We start from the raw sequence: 18,480 nt of genomic DNA on the forward strand, positions 1-18,480 counted from the left end.
GGGCCGCTCCCGCGCCTGCGCCCCGCCGCCGCCCCCACCGGCCCCACCCTGCGCCCCACGGCCACCCCAGCCGTGTCCCCCCGTCCCAGCCCCTCACCCTGCGCCCCAGCCCCTCATCCTGCGCCGCACGGCCACCCCAGCCGTGTCCCCCCGTCCCAGCCCCTCACCCTGCGCCCCAGCCCCTCATCCTGCGCCGCACGGCCACCCCAGCCGTGTCCCCCCGTCCCAGCCCCTCACCCTGCGCCCCACGGCCACCCCCAGCTGTGTCCCCCAGAGCTATGCTCCCCCCAGCAGGTACTGCCAGCACCGTGTCCCCAGACATCTGCACCCACGTCCCCCAGGGCCCCTGCAGCAGCGGTGGGGAAGCTTTGACACCCACCCCACCCCACATCACTCCCTGCCGCCTCCACACCCCTGGACCCCCAAACACCCCCCCCTGCTCCCCAGCTCCCACCGGTGCTGGGACAGCCCTGGGATGCGAGGCCAGCGCCCCTCATGCCATGCTGCCGTCTCGCATCTGTCACCCCGAGGTGAGGAAGCCTCTGCTGCGGGGCTGGGCTGGCTCCTGGAGTCCCACATGGCAAGGGGGGCAACACTCACCACAGGCACCCACAGGAAGGTTTCCTGGGGGACCTGACACCCCAGGGGCCCGCTGTCCCAAGGAAACACTGCAGGCTGTGGGGTTTGCATGTTTTAATGATGGTTTAGGAGAGATGTGGATAGAGTCACCGGAGATCCATGAGCTCAGGCACCCGCTGGCCCCACACGCACATGCTGACGTGAGAGCAGCTGGGGACACGAACCGGAGCCCGGTGGGCTGCCAGCTTGGCAGCGCCACATGTACCCCACCATCCTCTCAACACCAGGGTTTTCTGAGGGCTGCCATAGCAGACACTGGCAATGAGACATGATTATGAACCTATGTACGGCACAGCATTGCTCTCCTGGGAGAGAGCTGCACGTGGAGAACAAGAAATGCTGGGAGCAGGGACATGCAAGCAGTCCTGAAGGGCGCTGGTCACAGCAGGGCTGGGAAGCCGGGCCGCCTGGATGAAGTGGCTTTTGAGCCTTTCTTAGACTTCTCCAGCATTTTCCGTGGGCTGTGGCCAGCCACCAGATTTCGGCAGGAATACAACAGCTGTTGCATGGTAGTCACGACTAATCTGGTATGAGACAAGCCACATGGGAGTTACCTGAAACCCAGAGTCCAGCGGGACCAGACCCTGCTGGAAAACGCAGCCAGAGCACCTGGGCCTGAAATCCTTCATGGCTGACATGAAGGGATACAACTAAGACTAAAGACATTCTGCAATGTGGTAGGTGTCTTCTGGAAACCCAGCACCATCCTTTGCGAAAGCTCAGGAAAAAGAGTATGACCTTCTCTATTGACCTTTTAGCTGAAATAAGCTAGAAAACATTTATTGTTGTGTATTCCTAAAAAAAGAAAGAAACAAAAGTCTCACAAGGGCTTGTGAGCATCACTTGCAAGGTGCACCCACGGCTGCAATGCTCAGGCCTCAGCCACACATGCGTTCTCTGCTCCACCTTGTAGCTAGTATTTTGGGCAAGACCTTAGGCACTCTGCTCCCCATCCCTTATCATTTACCTCCTGTGCTTTACCTTGGGGAGCACTTTGAGAGCAGGTGGTAAATACAAGCGATACCTGCTGTTTTCCTCCAGAGGCTGTTGCTTTTTTCTGAAAAAATTCAGCAAACAAGCAAAGGACTAAAGTGTCCCTGAATCACTATCTCCCCCAAGCCCAGCTGAAAAGGCAGGGTATGAATAGCTGCAACACCTGTGGTCATGGCTCTGCCATCAAGTTGAAGCCCCACTTTCAGCTGAGCAGCAAAACTGGCCAGCTGCTGACATGCCACAACACAATCCAGGGTGAAAAAGGGGGAAGAAAAGGCCTTGGAGTTAGGCAGAGGCTCCTGAGCTGCTGCTCCTCCCGGTGGTACCAGCTGCTCCAGTGGGGACCGCTGCTTTTGCCTCCATCCAGGCAGCTTTCTTGCCCTTATCCCATTACGTCGGCAGGAATCTCACATTACTGTGCAGTAAGGAAGTGATTTGGTTTTTTATTTCCCTTTTGAGGGGAAAAGAAGGATGGGTCTAGCACCCCAGAAAATGAGCATTTCCCATTTCATTATGAAGGGGAAAAATCTTCTCTTCTCACTTGGCACTCTGCTCTCGTCTGCCCTAGCGCTTGTGAGAGCCCAACGTCTCCTCTGTCACCTCAGGCACATCCTGGACCAGAGCGATTGCTGTTAGATCTTCCCTTTTCTGGGCAAAAAGGTGTAATTTTTAAGCTCACATGAGCTAACACGTGAAAATGCCAATGGAGACGTGGTGAACTTTGCAAGTTGAGTAACAACCGTTACAGCCTACATTTTACCTTGGAGCGTTACCACTACGCTTTACCTGTCCTGCAGTGAAATTTTGACATCTACGTGCTACCTTAAGGTTAAAAAACCCAACCAGTCCTTCCCCCACACCCCCCTCCCAGCTTATCACCCAGCGCTTCCCGTCTCATGGACTGACGCATTCACGGTCTCTCTTCTGAGCACCCACAAGGCCCAAATCCTGGCACTCAGGGTCTCCCTGGAAGCGAAGCCACCCGCCGGCACTCGCAGTGCAGGGGAACAAAGCCGCAGGCCCGTTTTCACGCAGCTCCCGCTCCCTGTCCCTTCTCAGCGTGCAGCAGTGCATCCTCCATCCGCCACACCCCCGGCAGATGCGGCTCCACGCCACGCTTCAGGGCGCTGACAACTTCAGAGGTGCCTGTGCCGCTCTTTGGGATGAGCCCTCTCCGCGATGCTTCCACGGGGTTTTGCTAAGCGCTCTGTTCCCTCCTGGATTTTAGTGGCCCTGTGTGAAATGGTGCCACTTCTGGATTCACAGCATGTTGCAACAAATGTCCATCCCATAACAGCACGATCAAAATGCATCACTCCAAGGACACCTGGGCACTTCAGTCCTGCCTACAGAAAGGTGCCAAGATCATCTGCTGGCACAAAGACCTCTGAAATCTCCATCACGAGCAGAGATGAGTATGCCAAAGCGCTAGGATCTTCTGAGGGAGGCAGAAATCCCATTGCTTGATTCGATTCCCATTAAACACAGGCAGCCAGAAGCTTGTAACCTCTACAATCTCTTCTTGTTTGTTTGTTTTGGGTAACGGCAACCAGTTTATTTCGGTGCCAACCACCTCTCCCTGCCAGAGGCAGCAGAACACAGCCCTGAACACCCCCCACAAAGCCTGCTGCTGTTACAAGCGCCACTGTGCTCTGCAAAGAGCTCTAGCTTGGGAGGGATGTGCTGGGCTCACGCTGAGAATTCAGATACACTTCACAGGGTGGGCAATATGCCAGGGATTTAGGTTATACTCAAAGCAGATGTTAGGTCTGAAATTCAGGGACCTCAAGGAATTTAAGCTCCCCTTCCCCCCAAAACACCTGCCTCCCCAGCTGCGTGGCAAACCTATACACAAGGAATCTCTGTCCTGCTCTACAAAACCTCACCCACCTTCCCCCTAGCTGGGACCGAGCTGTGGACTGTGTTCAGGGCAGAAAATTGCAATATTTGTCAAATGGAGGAGAATAAAATTGGCTGGATCAAATGGGATAAAAAAATCATTTGGGCTGAAAGGTTTCTGATTCAAGGCTCAAACGCATGAAGGTGAAAGCTGAGAGAAGAGCCTAAATTCACTGCAGTGTCTCAGAAGAAACTGAGATCTGGTTTCTGCTATTTGAAACACTCTTAGCACAAAAGTGATGCTAGAAATCCTACAGCCTGCCGGTGAGCCCTGAGGGAGGTCTCTCTACCGCTTTTAAACAGAATCCAACTGCATCAGACTGGGATGGACACTGATTCAAATCTCATTAGGAAGAGGGATAGCTATAAATAAACAAAATTGCCTTCCTTCCTTGGGTTAATTCACCGCCTGCAGTTCAGCACCCTTTTGCCAGCTGTTGCCTGGGTGTTCAGCCAACCAGCTTGGAAAATGACCTAAGGAAACTGAATTCTTGGTGTTCCTGGTTTTAGGCATCCTGCGATGCAAGAGAGCTTCCTCCTTTCTACGTAATAGAGCAGGAACAAAGGAAAGGAGTCACCTATTTGGAGCTGAGCTAAGGCACTAATGATGCAGTAGGTGAGGAAAAAAGAAATGCAGCGGGAGGAGGACAACTTCCCAGTCACGATGTCCCGGAAGATCATCGTTCTCTTCGCTCAATTCCCTTAAAAAACCCAATGTTCTCTCTATAGAAAAGGAGGAGCTAATACAGTATTATAGTATCCCTGTTGGGGTTTCATCTTAACGTTATTTTGTTGTTCTCCCAGAGAGATTTGTTTCAGATATCAAAGTCACACGAGCTGTTTCTAAAGTGGATTTTGGTGAATGCAGGCAGAGTTATCTGAGCAGCTCTGACTCATCACAGCTCTGTGTGGATGCCTGGTTTCTTGTTTTTCCCCATGATTTCCCAGAAAATAAGAAGCCTGTCTCTATCACTTTTTGGCATGATACTGAGATAAACCACCGAACTGTGCTGACCCGATGGGTGCAGTCTCTCCCTGTGCACAGCAGAGGCATTCCTGTTGTCATCACAGCTTGATAAAGATCGATGATGGCTGGCTTGTCTTCTGCCCAGTGTCACTGAGGGGGAAAACGCTAGAGATGGCTACATCCACAATTCCTTGGCAGAGCTCTGCATACAGCTTCCTAAGAGACGAGAGAGAGAGAATCAGATGCCCAGGCAGGACAAACCAGCAAGCCTCCAACCAATTTTTACATAGACATGCATTTTCACAGCAGGATCTATGAGATCTGTGAGGATCTATGAGATCCTGCTCCCATTACAGGTAGCTCCAGGGTGGCAAACAGGAGGAGGGTGGCATCTCTTCCATCTCCTCCCCGCCTACCCCAGCAACTGTCTTCTTTTTCAACGGCACTCCCATTCCCAATATTGCTCTCTGCCAGACAAAACCCATTATCCAAGTTTACTGTCAGAACAGGCTCCTGAGCAGAGTCTCCATGCCCTCAGGCCCCAGACCTGAGTCACTGCAAGATGCACGGGGGCAGACAACAGCTGAGCACCCCTTGTACCCGCCTTCCAAGATGGGGAGTCGTGATTATCACACCAGACCCCGTTCATGTGGGGATGTGCCCCAGAAGGACTGCACTGATGCATTCATGGTTTGATGAAATGCTGCACTGGGGTGCAGCTGTGCACATCGGCTTGTGACAGGCACAGAGACTTCACAGGACCCTTCGGAAGTGCGGGATGTGCTTCACCGTGGCACAGCTTATGCAGAGCAGGATTAGGGAGAAGAGAGACAAGGTGTTTGAGAAATGAGTTAACAATAGCTTCACTTTCTGCTGAAGGAAATACATGTGCAACCTCCCTGAACATGCTGGCATCTGGGACATTTTTAGCACCAAAGCTGTCTTTACTAGGATTAACAACGTCTTCCACCCTGTGCCTTTGGGGCTACATGACAGTAAGATGCTTTTTCAGCTCCTGGGAATGTTACTGCTTTCAGCAGCCAATTTTTGTCTTTCAAATGGGTACTGTGTGATATGGGTGCTGTAAGTTAGAATAACCCTGAAGAGGAGAAGCCACAAATAGCCAAAACCTACCTCAGCTGCTTTTGATGGCTTCCAAGTACCCATAGAGAAACAAAGCAAACAGGGCATTGCTGCAACCCAAATCCACCCAGCAGCAGCCAGATTCTACCCATACAGCACCAGAAGGAGGTGCAAGGCAGTATTGCACCACGGTGCATATGCTGAACGGGGTGTCCTGGACACAGAAAGCTCCCCAAGCCCTGGCCCTGAAAAGGCTGCTGAACAGGCTGTCTGGTAGGTTTGACCTGTATTTTTTGTCTACTGTTAGTGATGATCTAATCTAATCTAATCTAATCTAATCTAATCAAATTCTAATATAGTGATGTACAGCCTGTTCTGTTTTACTGGGCTTGTATACAATACAGATGCCCATTTAGCAAAGATTTCTAGTCTCCTGCAGTTGTCTCAACCACATAATACAGCATCTCCCGCTGTGCCTATGCAAAGACGTTCATGGCCATGGCTGTTTGGCTGTCCCAGCCTCCCTCTGGCTGGTGGAGGCTTTGATCCAATGTCTGCAGCATCCAGAGTGTGCTCTGGGGTCCCGCTGCCTGCAAATTCAGTCACTCACTTCCAGCTGCTGCCCTTAATGCTACTCATTTATCATGTGTTCAGGTAAAGACCAGCCACCAGTGGCTCCACAAGAGAGACTGAGAAACCACCTGACCCCCAAAGCATTAATTCTGCAACATAACTTCAACCCAACAGTGTCAATAAAAATGACCCAAGTTATATTCAAACCCATTTGTCCAAAACCTGAGGTTAGTGCCCCATCTCACATGGGAAGGAAGCTGGGGGATACCAAACACAGAAACAGGAGCAAGAAACTTAAATCAAGTGGCACTTAGAGCAGTGTCCGGTATGGGTTAGCCTGGAAAACTCCCCTGCCATTCGCTTTCTTCCACCTTTTTCACTTGGAGCTGGGACATGGCCATGTTTTGGGTGAGGCATGTGAATGGCAGAATCGCAAGGGTATTACAGAAACTGATTACTCACTGGGCGCACGCCGGGGCCCCATTGACTTCTATCAGCCAGACCTTCAGCTCCTCATCCACCATGAAGTCAAAGCCAAAGAGCTGGAAGCTCTGGTAGTGAAGATGCTTCGTGCTAATCGCAGGCTCTATACACATAAGGCAGCTTCTGTGAAGGGAAAAACAGAAACTCAAGATGAAAAGCCCAGCAGACACACGTGTCGTGCTGCAGCTTCTGAGGGCACGTGCATAGCACAGGTAAGTGGAGGGGTCCCCTGTTGCCCTGGGACTGCCCCAAATTACAAGCTATATCCAACACACATCATGGTAACCAGGTCCCTGCGAGTGAGATCATGCAACCATCAAATCACACGTGGGGACACCCCTGAGTTAAGCCCCAAAGAGCTGGAGAGCAGCAGCCACCCTCGCTACTGGATTAGGCAATGCTGAAAAACGTGATGTGCAATTAGAGCCTGGAGCAGAAGGCAGAGCCACAAAGGACTGCACCAGGTCCCCAAGGAACTTCCATTGAGAGCTCATTTGCCTCCGAGTCCCTCAAAGATTGTGTCGTGTCCTTTTGGAGTAAGTACCAGCAATAGGGTACTTGCAAAGTAAATTCCGCCACGAAGGATCACTTTGTCAAGACCTGGATTCTCCATGGCACCGTGATGTCTGAGATCTCTCTCCAGGCACTTTCCGTGCCCAGGAGGCAGCTGGCTCTGTGGGGACCGAGTAAGACAACGTATGCCAATGAGATGTGCTGCTGATGGCGGGGGAAGCAGTGAGATCCTGCAGACTCGAGTCCGGCTTCATTTCCCCTCTTACACCTTATACCTTTTTTAACCTCAACCTCTCCCAGCCCTGTCTTTCGACCTACCCGCTTCCCTTACCAAGTGATCTCAACTCCATCCTTCTCCAGCCACAGCTGGCAAAATGCAGACATGTCGACACATACCCTTGAGAGAACAGCACCTACGGAGGTCCCTTTTCATTGAGCAAGGATACCGGGGTGTTTATGGCTTTATCTTAAATTTATGCAATTGAAACCCTTCCCTTTTTGGTCTTTCTGCTTCCCCAGCTGTGTCCATACACATTCCTTGTCACTGAAGGGTCATGTTCCCCTATGCAACAGGCAGCTGGCTACCTTATTATGTGTTTGATTTGCAGTAAGATGCTATTCTCAAGCGTTGTGTTCAGGGCATCCATCAGATACTGGTTGAACTCCTCAAAGAACATTTCATTCCCTTCCTCATACCGCCCGTAGTTTTTGGAATATTCCTTCTGAATGCAGTGATTGGTCAAGTGGCAGGTTTTGTCCTGGAAATTAGCACTGTTATATGGTTCGGAAGAGGTCCGCAGGACACCCTCTCTGTAGAGGTAGATATTATATTGATGATCCACGAGAACCCAGCTCCTGGGGGGCGAGAAGACAAACTCTAGTCTCAGTGGCTTAAAAAGAAACAGCACCAAAATGAAAACTGGTATTATTACAAGAGCAGAAAAGGTTACCTGATGTCAAACTTGCGATGCCCTGGCTCTAAAAGCAGAGGCTTCTCCAGGTATTTCTGAATCACGTGCACTTGTCCCTGCTCATCGATGAAGTCCAGGAGCTCTGCAGCCTCTGAAGAAATCAGGATCCCTTCCCCTGGCACAGAAAGACAAAGACAAAATTAGGCAGAGGATCCTCCTACCTTAGCTGGAGCTTTCTCAGGGCCCAAGCGGACCATGGCTCATTTGCCCAAAAAGCCACTCGACATGCGAGAACCCACGGCCCCAGGGCTGGTCGGTGCCCAAGCGATGTCATGTTCGCTCAGCGTCAGGCAGTGAATCTGCGGACGGATCTCCCTGTTACCACGCCATGGGGTATCTGGCTCCCCCGTAATGGGAGCTAATGCAAACGGAAACCAAGGGTAGCTGAGATGGCATGGCCTGCCTGGGGCTCGTCTGCAGGGGGTGGCTATCTAGGAGTGAGGGGATGCACAGCAGACAGGGACCTAGGCAAGCAGTGAGGCAGCTGCTTGGTTTGGGGGATTTTTTTTCCTTTTCTGGTGTTTTTTTCCAGCGGGGCTTGGTGGGGGGGGGGGGGTGGCACATGTGTTGAGCACTTGTTGAATTTTGTTTTGTTTTTCCCTGTTTTTCAGCAGTTTGGAGAACAGGGCTTTTGGCAGTTTGTCTGTGAGACTTCTCCCTTTTTTTTTTTTTTTTTGTTTTTAATTTGGGGAGGGAGGTTTGTGGGTTTTTTTTATCCTAGACTCAGACTTTCTCCCCCTGCCTGGCTTTTCTGGCTGCCAGAGGCAGTCACACATGCACACTTGCGCAGTGTTGCTCTGCTCACCGAGTTCATTTAAGTTACTATTAAAATCATTGCTGAATTAGGAAAAAACCTATTTCAAAATGTTCATCCACGTAGTCAGTGTTTTCCCCTGCTGTGGAAGCTCTTCATTAAAGAAGTTAGATGTGCCGTTTAAATACTGCCACATTTTGGCTGAAGCTGTCGCTGTTCATTTCTTTCAAGAGTCCAGATATGAAACCACTGTTGCAGAGCAATGAAGAGAAAACATATCCCTTCTGGGATTTGATAAAGGGATGGCACGGTGCCACCTGAGGGATAAACCAGCTCAGGTAAAATTATCTAACACTTCTCTGGCATTATGTCCAGTCTTCAGGCATTTAGTTAACTTTTTTGGACTAAAGTTGATGACTTGAAATCCTTTTATCGAAGTATCTTTCTTACGCATGGTTTATGCGGGGGGGCAAGATTTTTAGTCCCCTGATCACAGCAGAGCCAGGCAGAACTTTGCATTGCTACACCCACAGGCTGTGCACTGGGGAAGGAAAGAAACATCATCTCTGTAAGCCACTAAAGCCCCTGCAGTGGGAAGATCAGCAGGCACCCGTTCTGCACTGGACAGACGGTGGAATCAAGGCGGGGGTTAGCTTAACCATGCACCTAGTCAGCAACCCAGTGAGGCAGCAAAGCAGCTTATGTGGGGCAGCTGTCCCTTCTCTCAAAGAAAACACCACAATATCTAGCCACAATTGAAAGATCTCTCAACTTTTAAGTCAGGACACCCTAAACCCTTCATTTTCCTTTTACTGACGGACAACCAAGCTTCCACTAGACCTGTCCCAAGTCAGGGGCTATGCCTGAGCCGGATCTGCCTTGGCAATTGATGTCAACAAGCTTTCTTCTTCATCAGAAGTAATCTCCACACATTTAAAACTTCCCTTTAGAAGATTAACATGAGGCTCTGCTTTCCACTTTAATTCCCAGCTTGAGTTCTGCAGCACACTAATGAAAATGAAAGGTTACTCTGCTTTAATGCAGAAAAGATGGGATCGCACTTGAATAAAGCGCGTGGAGAGTTTAAACCTCCCCATCCTGCAGCGAACCACAGCAATGGCCTTTTCAACTGCCCAGACTGATTCTTTGCCAGACAGTTATACCACACAGAAACACATTCCCTCACTGGCATAATGAAAGGACTTATCTTCCCTTCCTCCCTGATGAAAATAAGCATACTCTTCTGATGCTTCTTGGAAACACAGCCAAGAGAGCACAGCAGTGTAGGAAGCCAGCATGAAGGACAGTTTTACCATGCAGCCTCCCTGCAGCCACCTCTGGCTTTCACATTCTCTGGTGATTTTTGTAAGACTGCATCAAAAGTGACTCTGCAAATATGAGTAATATATGTGGGCTTGTTCCCTTTGAAAAGATCAGGTCCTTCCTCAGGCTGGGCTCTGCTGCCCAGGGTCTGCACACATGGCAAGGCAGGTTTTCATGAAGCCATTCTGATAACGTGCCCATGATACTGCTGTAACAGACAGCACATAGTTACCAAACCATTGCATCTATAGCTGTGTCCAGCTATCTCTTCTAATAGCTCATTATTTCTGTAGAGCGAGCGATGCAACGACCCTGGAACAAGGACGGACACGTTATCACTTAGGTATCTATTGCCTTACTCAAATTAAAGGGACATACAGACATTGCATTGCTTGTCTTTGCTCTGGTACCTTTCCCTGAGGCTTGGGTGTAATTTTGATGCCCTGAGCTCGTGGCTGCTCAGCCAGTCTCTCAGCATGACCACGGGTAGGCCATTGGCACCAGGCATCTGGGTTCGCTTGAAAGACAAGCAGTGTATTTCTGCCCGGGTGAAACCAGGCTTAGCTGCAGCATGGAGAGCTGGGCTCCTTGCCCTTGAAGGCTGCTGTCCTGCCTGCTGCCCTCCTCCCCCCAGCCTGTTCTGCTCCCTGTTATCTCCTGCTCTCCACATTCCCCTCGCCTGCTGGTCCCTGCTGCCTTCTCCCTGCAGCAAACTTTCACGCATTTTGAGGCGCATGTATAGAAAAGTAGAGGTCCTTTCACTGCCATCCATGTCCTAGGTAGCATATGCATGTTACAATGCTTGTCAGGAGCCCCATGCCACCCAGCAGACAAAGGAGAGCCCTGTGCTGGCTTGACTGGCATGAAGTTGGTAGGTGAAGCCCTGCATAGACACGCTAGATATCAGCTGGGTTCAGCCAAACCCTGGGACTCTACTGATCAAGTAAAGAGTAAGGAATAACGAGAGCGTGGCTCATTTTGCTGGAGAATGAACCTTTGGCACCAGCTGAGGACTTGGCGATCCAGACGTTGCCTTCTTTGCCTTCCCGCCGCCTGTTGTAAGCTGCCAGGAAGACCTCCCGCTCATCTGTCCTTGTGTTGTTTATGAGATGGTGAATTCCATTCTGTGCTGGAGCCACAGGGGTCTTCAAGTTTGTTGGGTAAATCACGTACGACTCAGGGAACCACGTGCAGGACTCCGATAGTTCAGGGCTTGTCTTGATTAGCCTGGGTGAAGAGAGACAGGCTGTTAATCTCCAGAGTGCCCCCGTCTGCACAGACATCATTTAATATGTAAAAATCACCATTAACTGGGCTCTTCTGCTTGGTGATAAATAGCAGCTTACAGACAGTCTGTGCTAAATTATTATATTTTCCTTAGATCCTTGAAATTAGGGTTTTCCTAAAGATATCATGGCAACCCCAACCTGCAGCCAAGCACTGCTCTTTGAAACAGACCTGTACGCTTTCATTAAACGTTTTGTAGATACTCTGGATATTGTGAAACAATCAGCAGAGAAGTTTCCATGTCACTAGAGCTTGCAGTGCGTTCCCTGCACCATCTCTGCACAAGGGAACTGCGGAGATGTGTTTGCTAACACAGAACGGGGCAGGAAGGATGCTGTGATCGCAACAGGCAAAAGGGAAGCCAGAGCAGTAACGTTCTCTGTGCCGGTGCTTAGCTCTTGATCCCATCCCCACTGAGATCTGATCAGGTGTTGCAGTTGTGGATGAAGACCACTGGGAACTCATTGAAAGCAAGGACACAGCTACCCCTTGCGTCATGCAGTCTCCGATCTCTCTGGCACATCTCTCCTACCAGTAATGTCTAGAGATGCCAGCAAACTCCTGTTAGCAGAGCCCAGGCCTGTCTTCTTTCAGAGTCAAGGGAGCCGCCTGCCTCTCTGAATGCTCACTCTGTGCTTTACTTAAGGCCAAAAGCAGAGCTCTTGACTCGCTGACTCTCTCTGTGTATTTGTGCCTCTCTGAAATGGCAGGCAGTCAGTGACACCCTGGGAGCCCTGGGGAATGTAATTTGTGGTACCTTGAGTTCGTAAGTAGCTTGATGCACGGTTGACCCCACAGTTATAAAGGTCAGCCAAGCTTCAGGAGAGAAAAACAGGTGTGCAAGCACTTTCAGCACTGCCTCTAGACCACGGGCCGCAGACAAATCTAGCTGGGGAGCGCTGTGAATGCTTGTTTAAAAAATACTCTGCTAATTCCTGACAAACACCATCACCACTGTAAAGAAAGCAATTGGGACCAGGTTCTTCCCAGGGGAAGGAGAGGCCTTGGATCAGCACACACAGTCTGCAGGACAGCATCAGCAGGAGGCAGCGCAGACACTAAGGTGGAATCCAACGCTTGAAGGAGATCAAGAGCTCTGACATGAAGATGCCCTAATGGCCGCAGAGTTTGCACAGGGACGAGGGTTATCTACAATGAAAGCTCATCCACATGTCCCCAGGAGATCCTGGCATGGCTGGTCATGCAGAAGTAACTCCCAGAGCTCTTCCTGAAGATGTCTCCAAGCATTTGTTTGACCAACAAATCTGATTAGCTAAAGGCTTATTAGTGTCTGATCTCTGTATGAAACAGAGAATAAAAGGAGTAGGTTTTAATTAAATGTCTACAAGGAAAAAGAGCAGATATGTGGGGTTTTTTTTCCTTTTGATTTGGCTCTGATCTGATTCAATACACTCTATGGTTTCAAGCAAATGTAATTCAGTGGAAACGGCATTTCCCCTGAAGTTACAAAGAGGTCTTTGTGCACACAGATAGCTCTAGAGACCAGTGCAAGAGGCTGAAGACAGCACATGCTAGGACACTCGCAGGGCAGCTGTTCTGTGAAACACCCTCCAAACAGGTTCAACACTCGACAATGGTTAGAAGAAAAACTTCTGCCAATCCCACGTAACATTTCAGTGAATTTCTTACTTCACCAGAGATGCTTTGCGGCACAGCTTGTCTGCTCCCCTGTAGTAATTCACCAGCTGCACAAGTCCGGGTTCATGGCCTAAAAAGGGGAAACAAACAGGTCAGACAAACTTCTCAATTAACAGAGGAAAAACACCTGCTTGGCACAAAGGACTTGTGCAGTAGGGAAGAGAAAGGAGGCCATTTCCTTGCCCTGCATCGTAGAAACATGCTCTAACCTGGTACTGGCTCCTGTGGTTTCTTTCTTTTAGTTATGAAAACCCATGCGTTTACCCAAGTCTGTTTTGAATCTGACACTTCCATTTTCTAAGGGAAAATAATAATTTCCTAATTCACATTGGGAACTGGCAGCGCCACCCAAAAATGTTCTCCGTTTGCTGGTGGCAGATTTTAAAAGCCAAGATTTCAGTTACTCCTAAGTGCAGGAGGAGGATGCAGGGAAGCACACCATGATACAAAAAGATCACAGCTTAGGAGAGGGCCTTGTTTCTTTGTCACATACAGCAGCATTCCCTGTCAGACCTGATACCACAAAACAGTGGGAAACGTAAAAAGATTTGGAGTCTTGCTTCCCTCTGGCAGTTTGCAGCAAGCCCCCTTGGATAGGGTGGGAAGGGACCTCTCGGGGTCTCTGCTCCAACCTCTTGTTCGGTCAAAGGCTGAGTAGCTCTAAGGATGAAGATCCTACTGCTTCTACTGGGTCCTTGTCCCAGTGCTTGATTGCCATCCTGTGCCCCCCGACTATCCTGATGGCCAGGTCACTCCAGGGTGTCTAAACCTTTCTTGTACTGGAAAGTCCCAAACTGGACCCAGTATCCAGCTGTGGCCTCACACGTGCCAAAAAGAGTGCCAAAAAGAGTGCCAAATAGATGAGTACCTCCTTACCAATACGGAACTTCACACCACAGCCTGCCTTCCTTCACCTTCTCACACTACACGAACACTTGCGCTCAGCTCAGCTGGAAACTCTCTGTGGGAACTGGATGGCAGCGGTTGTCCAAAGGGTAACGCAAATCTGGGCAACACCACGCAGCCTCTCCCACACAACCAGCGCAGCTGAACACGGATGTGCAAGAGGTGAGTGATGCCTGGGGCAATACCTGGCTCACCGGTGACAACAACCGACAAGAGCATCGATAGGGAAAACATGATGGAAAACTGCTCTGGTTTGAAATGACCTAGGACCAGGGGGATCCCCCAAGCGCGGCAGTTACTTCCATCTTCACTTTCTCTTTTCAAAAAAATGCCTGTGGGAGTGATTTAGACCCTGAAAAAGGATTCAGAGTTTTAGTTATGCTCCTTGGTGATTGCCTGGAGCAAACATTACCTTAAACATCAGGCAGCTGCGAGATCACAGAGAGCGAATATCTATTTCAGCCCCAAAGTCATGACCCTGACCTGGGTCACTAAATACAAGATAGCTGAAAGCCATCTTCTAGAAAAGATCTGTAACTTCAGGCACTCCAATGTGTAACCAGCACTGCCAGGCACTAATTTACTAAAAGACATTAGTAAAAACCGTCAAATTTCCTTCTGTTTCCAGTTTATTGATTTTGCTTGGAGGAATCGAGGTCCCGAAGCAGATCCCACCACTCTGTGTGGGCTCTGCCCCACAGTGGTCAGTCCACCCTGTCACCAGTGACAGAGGAATGGGGCTGGTGAAAGGACGGGAACGGCTGAAACCTGCTTTGAAACCACTGCTGTTGGATAACTCTGACCCGCTGGGAGGCACATCCTCGTTGGTTCCCCGAGCATCTCCACGGACCAGTGGGCTGCAATGTCGAGTCTTGTGGTTAGCAAGGAGGGACCACGAGGCGGGAAGGGGAACAGGTTCTTGGGCGTGTTGCGAGGTCTGCACCACACATTTAGCAGGGTTAAAAAGCTGCCAAGGCACTGAGCAAACTGGCTATCTTCCCGTGGCCAGCAGGGCGTAGTCCAGCATCCTCTGCTCCATGAGGCCTCTGCAGCCTGTTCCTCCTTTCCCTCCCCTTAGCACAAACTCCTTTTCCATTAGATACAGACTTAGATGCAGACACTCACAGCTTAATGGCAGGATCCCCCAAGAATTAGGGTATCAGTGAGAGCAACAGAAGTCCCTGCAGCTGGGCAGAAGCAGCGGTGCATGCTGAGAGTCCCCATTTCTACCCCTCTCCCACGTCAAATGATCTAGCTTAGCCCCCAAGTAACACAAATCCCTACAGTTCCTTGAATTAACATCTGCTTCCACTGTGTAGAGCCTTTACAAAACACAAACCAAGCCAGCTTTGATGCAACAGTTGCTCAGGAGGAGAGCTTTAGGAAGATGTACCAGAGAAGATGCAGCTTTTTGGAAGATGTACCAAAATAACCATGTTATTTTTGGTCTGAGTCTACTGATTTCAGGCAACCAGCTCCTGCTACAGGAGGATGGGTTAAAGAAGCCAGTGCCAAAGCACGGTCCCTCTCCACGGGTCATAGATGTGTCTTGGCTGTGAGAAACTGAATTTTCAGGCATCAGATGCTGAAGGGCTTGCTGAATCCCTTCCACCACCCCAGGTCGCTTTTTGAGAATGAAAGGAATTAGTAAGAGACGGCCACAAGCCCACCATGGCTGGACGCGCTTGTGCAGGCCCACTCACATCAAAGAACTGTACTTGTTCTGCAACGAAGCCTGATGCTCACAGGCCCTGCCTGCTGGCCACGTTAAAGCACAGGTCTGCTTGCTGCGCCTGGCTACAGCGTGTGTGAGCATCCTTGGTGCTTAAGCCTCTCCTGGTGTTTCCCTGCCTGCTGCAGACGCCCCGACGCTGGGAGGTGACCAGATGGCATCGCCATGCGATGGGGGCTTTCCACTCACAAACGCATGGGGAGAGAAGGGAAGAGGTGCTGGAGGTGGTGACTTGCAAATCTGAAAGCGCAGTCAGTGCTGGGTCTCAACTGCAAGAAAGGGGCTGCAAAAGCCATCCTGCCCTAGAGCTGCTGGGGCGAGGGGGCTCCTCCTGCTCCGACGTTTCTGCAGCCAGCAGCAGTGCTGCAAAATGCCCCCAAGGAAGGAAGAAACCAGGGCCAAGGGCAGGGAGGGAGGCCAGGAGTGTCCTGCCAGCCATCGGATGCAGACAGAGGGGACTGCAGGAGGGAAACACCTGCTCTGCTGGGGTTTGCAGCGTCCTCATCCCACAGCTGCTCTGACAGGCCTGGTGACAGGAGCCAGCACAGCAGCTGGCACCGTGCACGGAGACCTGCCAGCCTTGCGGCTCCTGCCGGCTCGCCCCCAACCGTGGGCAATGACAGTGCATCTCTGCTCCCCGCCGCGCCCTACAACGCTGCCAGCGCCTGCCTTGGCTCTCCCCGCTCGCGGGCAGTGCGTGGCACTCTCTGTCCCTGCGCCTGGGCTCTTCCCCACCCAGCAGGACAGAGGGCTAGGGTGGCCGTACTGACAGCCCTGCCAGCCACGGGACAGGCAGAGTGCATGGCAGGCAGGGGACAAGCCTGCACGGGGAAGCTGCTGGGGCCCTGCCTGTTGGCAGAGGAGGTCAGACAGCAGGGGAGAAGGTGTGTGAGGGGCTGGGGGCTGGCCTCGCCCTACACACTCACACACAGGCTCTGGAATAACCCTCACTCTGCTCCAAGCAGGGACTAGACGTGCTGTCACCCCCACCAAACCCCTGCAGAGGCACATCCCCACCAGCCTCAGCTCCGGGGCGAGGGTTCGAGCGTGCCGGGCTCAGACCTGTTCCCCCACCTGTTCCAAATTGTAGGAACACCCCCACAACGTGTAACCTCAGCACCGCCACGTCCCCGCCCCGCGCCAGGCAGGGGGATGCCGCTGGCACCGCCGTGCTCCCCACAAACCCGCGCTGGGTGACTGGGAGCCCCCCGCAATGGCGAAGACGGCCCCAAACGCGGGGCTGCAGGACAAGGCAGGGAGGCCGGGAGGCGGGGGCTGCGCCCGGGGGGACCCTGAGGGTCTGCGACATGGGGGGGGGGGTGGGTGGGTGGGGTGGTGTCTCTGGGTACCTTCCACCAAGCTGGGCTGGGTGTTTTGGGGGGCACCGGTGCAACCCCCCTCCGGGAACTTGGGGGGCTGGGTGTCCTCTGCGCCCCGGCTGGTGGCGGCAGCCCCCGGCAAGGACAGCCGGTCCCCGGGCCGGTTTCCGCAGGAGCCCCCCCTCCCCGCTCCCCGCCCTTTGTTCTGGGCGACGCAGAGCGGGGCGGCCGCGGGTGCCGGTGGGAGGGAGCCCCGGGGCACGGCCGGCTGCCGCTGCCGGCGGGAGCCCCGGCGACAGGGGCCGGGGGAAGGGGGGGTCACCCCCTCCCAAGCTGCGGGGGCCTCCGCCGGGGCGCGCCCTGCCCGCAGACCCCGCAGGGGGGGGCGGAAAGCTGCGACGAGCGGCGGGGCATCCCCCCCCCGGGGCGGGGGAACCCCGGTAGGCGGGAAGGGCACAACCGGGGGGTGAGGGAGGGGCGGCGGGGGGGCACACAGCCTTACCCAGCCTGCCGAAGGGGAGCCGGTTCCTCTCGCCCAGCATCAGGTTGAAGCGGGGGTTGTCCCTCCGGAGGCGCCGCCACTGCCCGCTGGCCAGCAGCAACCGGCTGACCTCGGCGTACACGCTGCTGCCCTCGTCCCGCACCACGAAGGTGTACATGGCGGCAAGGACGGGGGGACGGGACACCCCACCCTACCCCCGGCGGCCCGAGGGGTGACCCAGGCCCATGGGGCCCCGCCGCAGCCCAGGCAGGGCCCTGCCCGGCCGCCGCCGCCGTCCGCCCCGGCTCCGCATGGCCGGGGCCGCCGCCCCCGCGCACCGCCCGCCCGAGCCTGCCCGGGGCGGCGGCGGGGGGGGGGGGGGGTGTTGACCCGGAAGCAGAACCGCCCCCTCCGGACCGGAAAGGCAGTGACGTCGCAAGGGTGTGGCGGGCGGGAAGCGGCCTCCCCGCCGCGGGCGCCATGTCCGCCGCCTGTGCGGCCTTGGCCCTGGCGAGGGCCCGCGGGCGGCCTGGCGCACCCGCGCAGGCTGCCGCCGCCACACGGCCGGCACGGACGTCTGCGAGCTGGGGCAGGCAGCCGCCCGGCGGGACCCGGGGAGGCTGGAGGCAACGGGAACCCCATGACATGCAGGATGAAGGGGGGAGTCAGCAATGGCGGAGGCTGGAGCTGGGGGGGCTCCGTGAGGCGGGCACAGTCCCGAGGGCCCTACGAAGAGGGGCACAGCCGCGAGGCGGAGGGAAGGGGCCGTTCCCCCCAGCTCAGTGCTCGTCAGGCTGCGCCTAGGTATTGCGTCCAGTGCGAGGATGTCGATAAGCCAGAGTTTATCCAAAGGAGGGCAGCAAGCAAGGAAGGGGCCAGGTTGCCTCCTCCGCTCTGC

At 53.1% G+C, this 18,480-nt stretch overlaps 1 protein-coding gene across 2 annotated transcripts; it reads right to left on the reverse strand.

The window, feature by feature from the left end:
* Positions 1-678: 678 nt before the first annotated feature.
* On the reverse strand, positions 679-17,945 carry TTL (tubulin tyrosine ligase). Of its 2 annotated transcripts, none has more exons than XM_087775886.1 (7): positions 17,604-17,945; positions 13,136-13,214; positions 11,193-11,425; positions 8,101-8,236; positions 7,736-8,005; positions 6,617-6,760; positions 679-4,714 (listed from the first exon to the last, which is right to left on the reverse strand). In XM_087775886.1, exons 1-7 carry the CDS (start codon positions 17,758-17,760, stop codon positions 4,597-4,599), a joined length of 1,137 nt encoding a protein of 378 aa, XP_087632012.1. In that variant the 5' UTR covers positions 17,761-17,945; the 3' UTR covers positions 679-4,596. The 2 variants fall into 2 exon arrangements, with proteins under 2 accessions (XP_087632012.1, XP_087632013.1); XM_087775887.1 differs by lacking the exon at positions 679-4,714 and adding an exon at positions 4,756-5,297.
* Positions 17,946-18,480: the final 535 nt, after the last annotated feature.

The sequence above is a fragment of the Nipponia nippon genome, unplaced genomic scaffold, assembly GCF_047370975.1.
Source record: "Nipponia nippon isolate SJK-2023a ecotype South Korea unplaced genomic scaffold, ASM4737097v1 scaffold_4, whole genome shotgun sequence".
NCBI lineage: Eukaryota > Metazoa > Chordata > Aves > Pelecaniformes > Threskiornithidae > Nipponia > Nipponia nippon.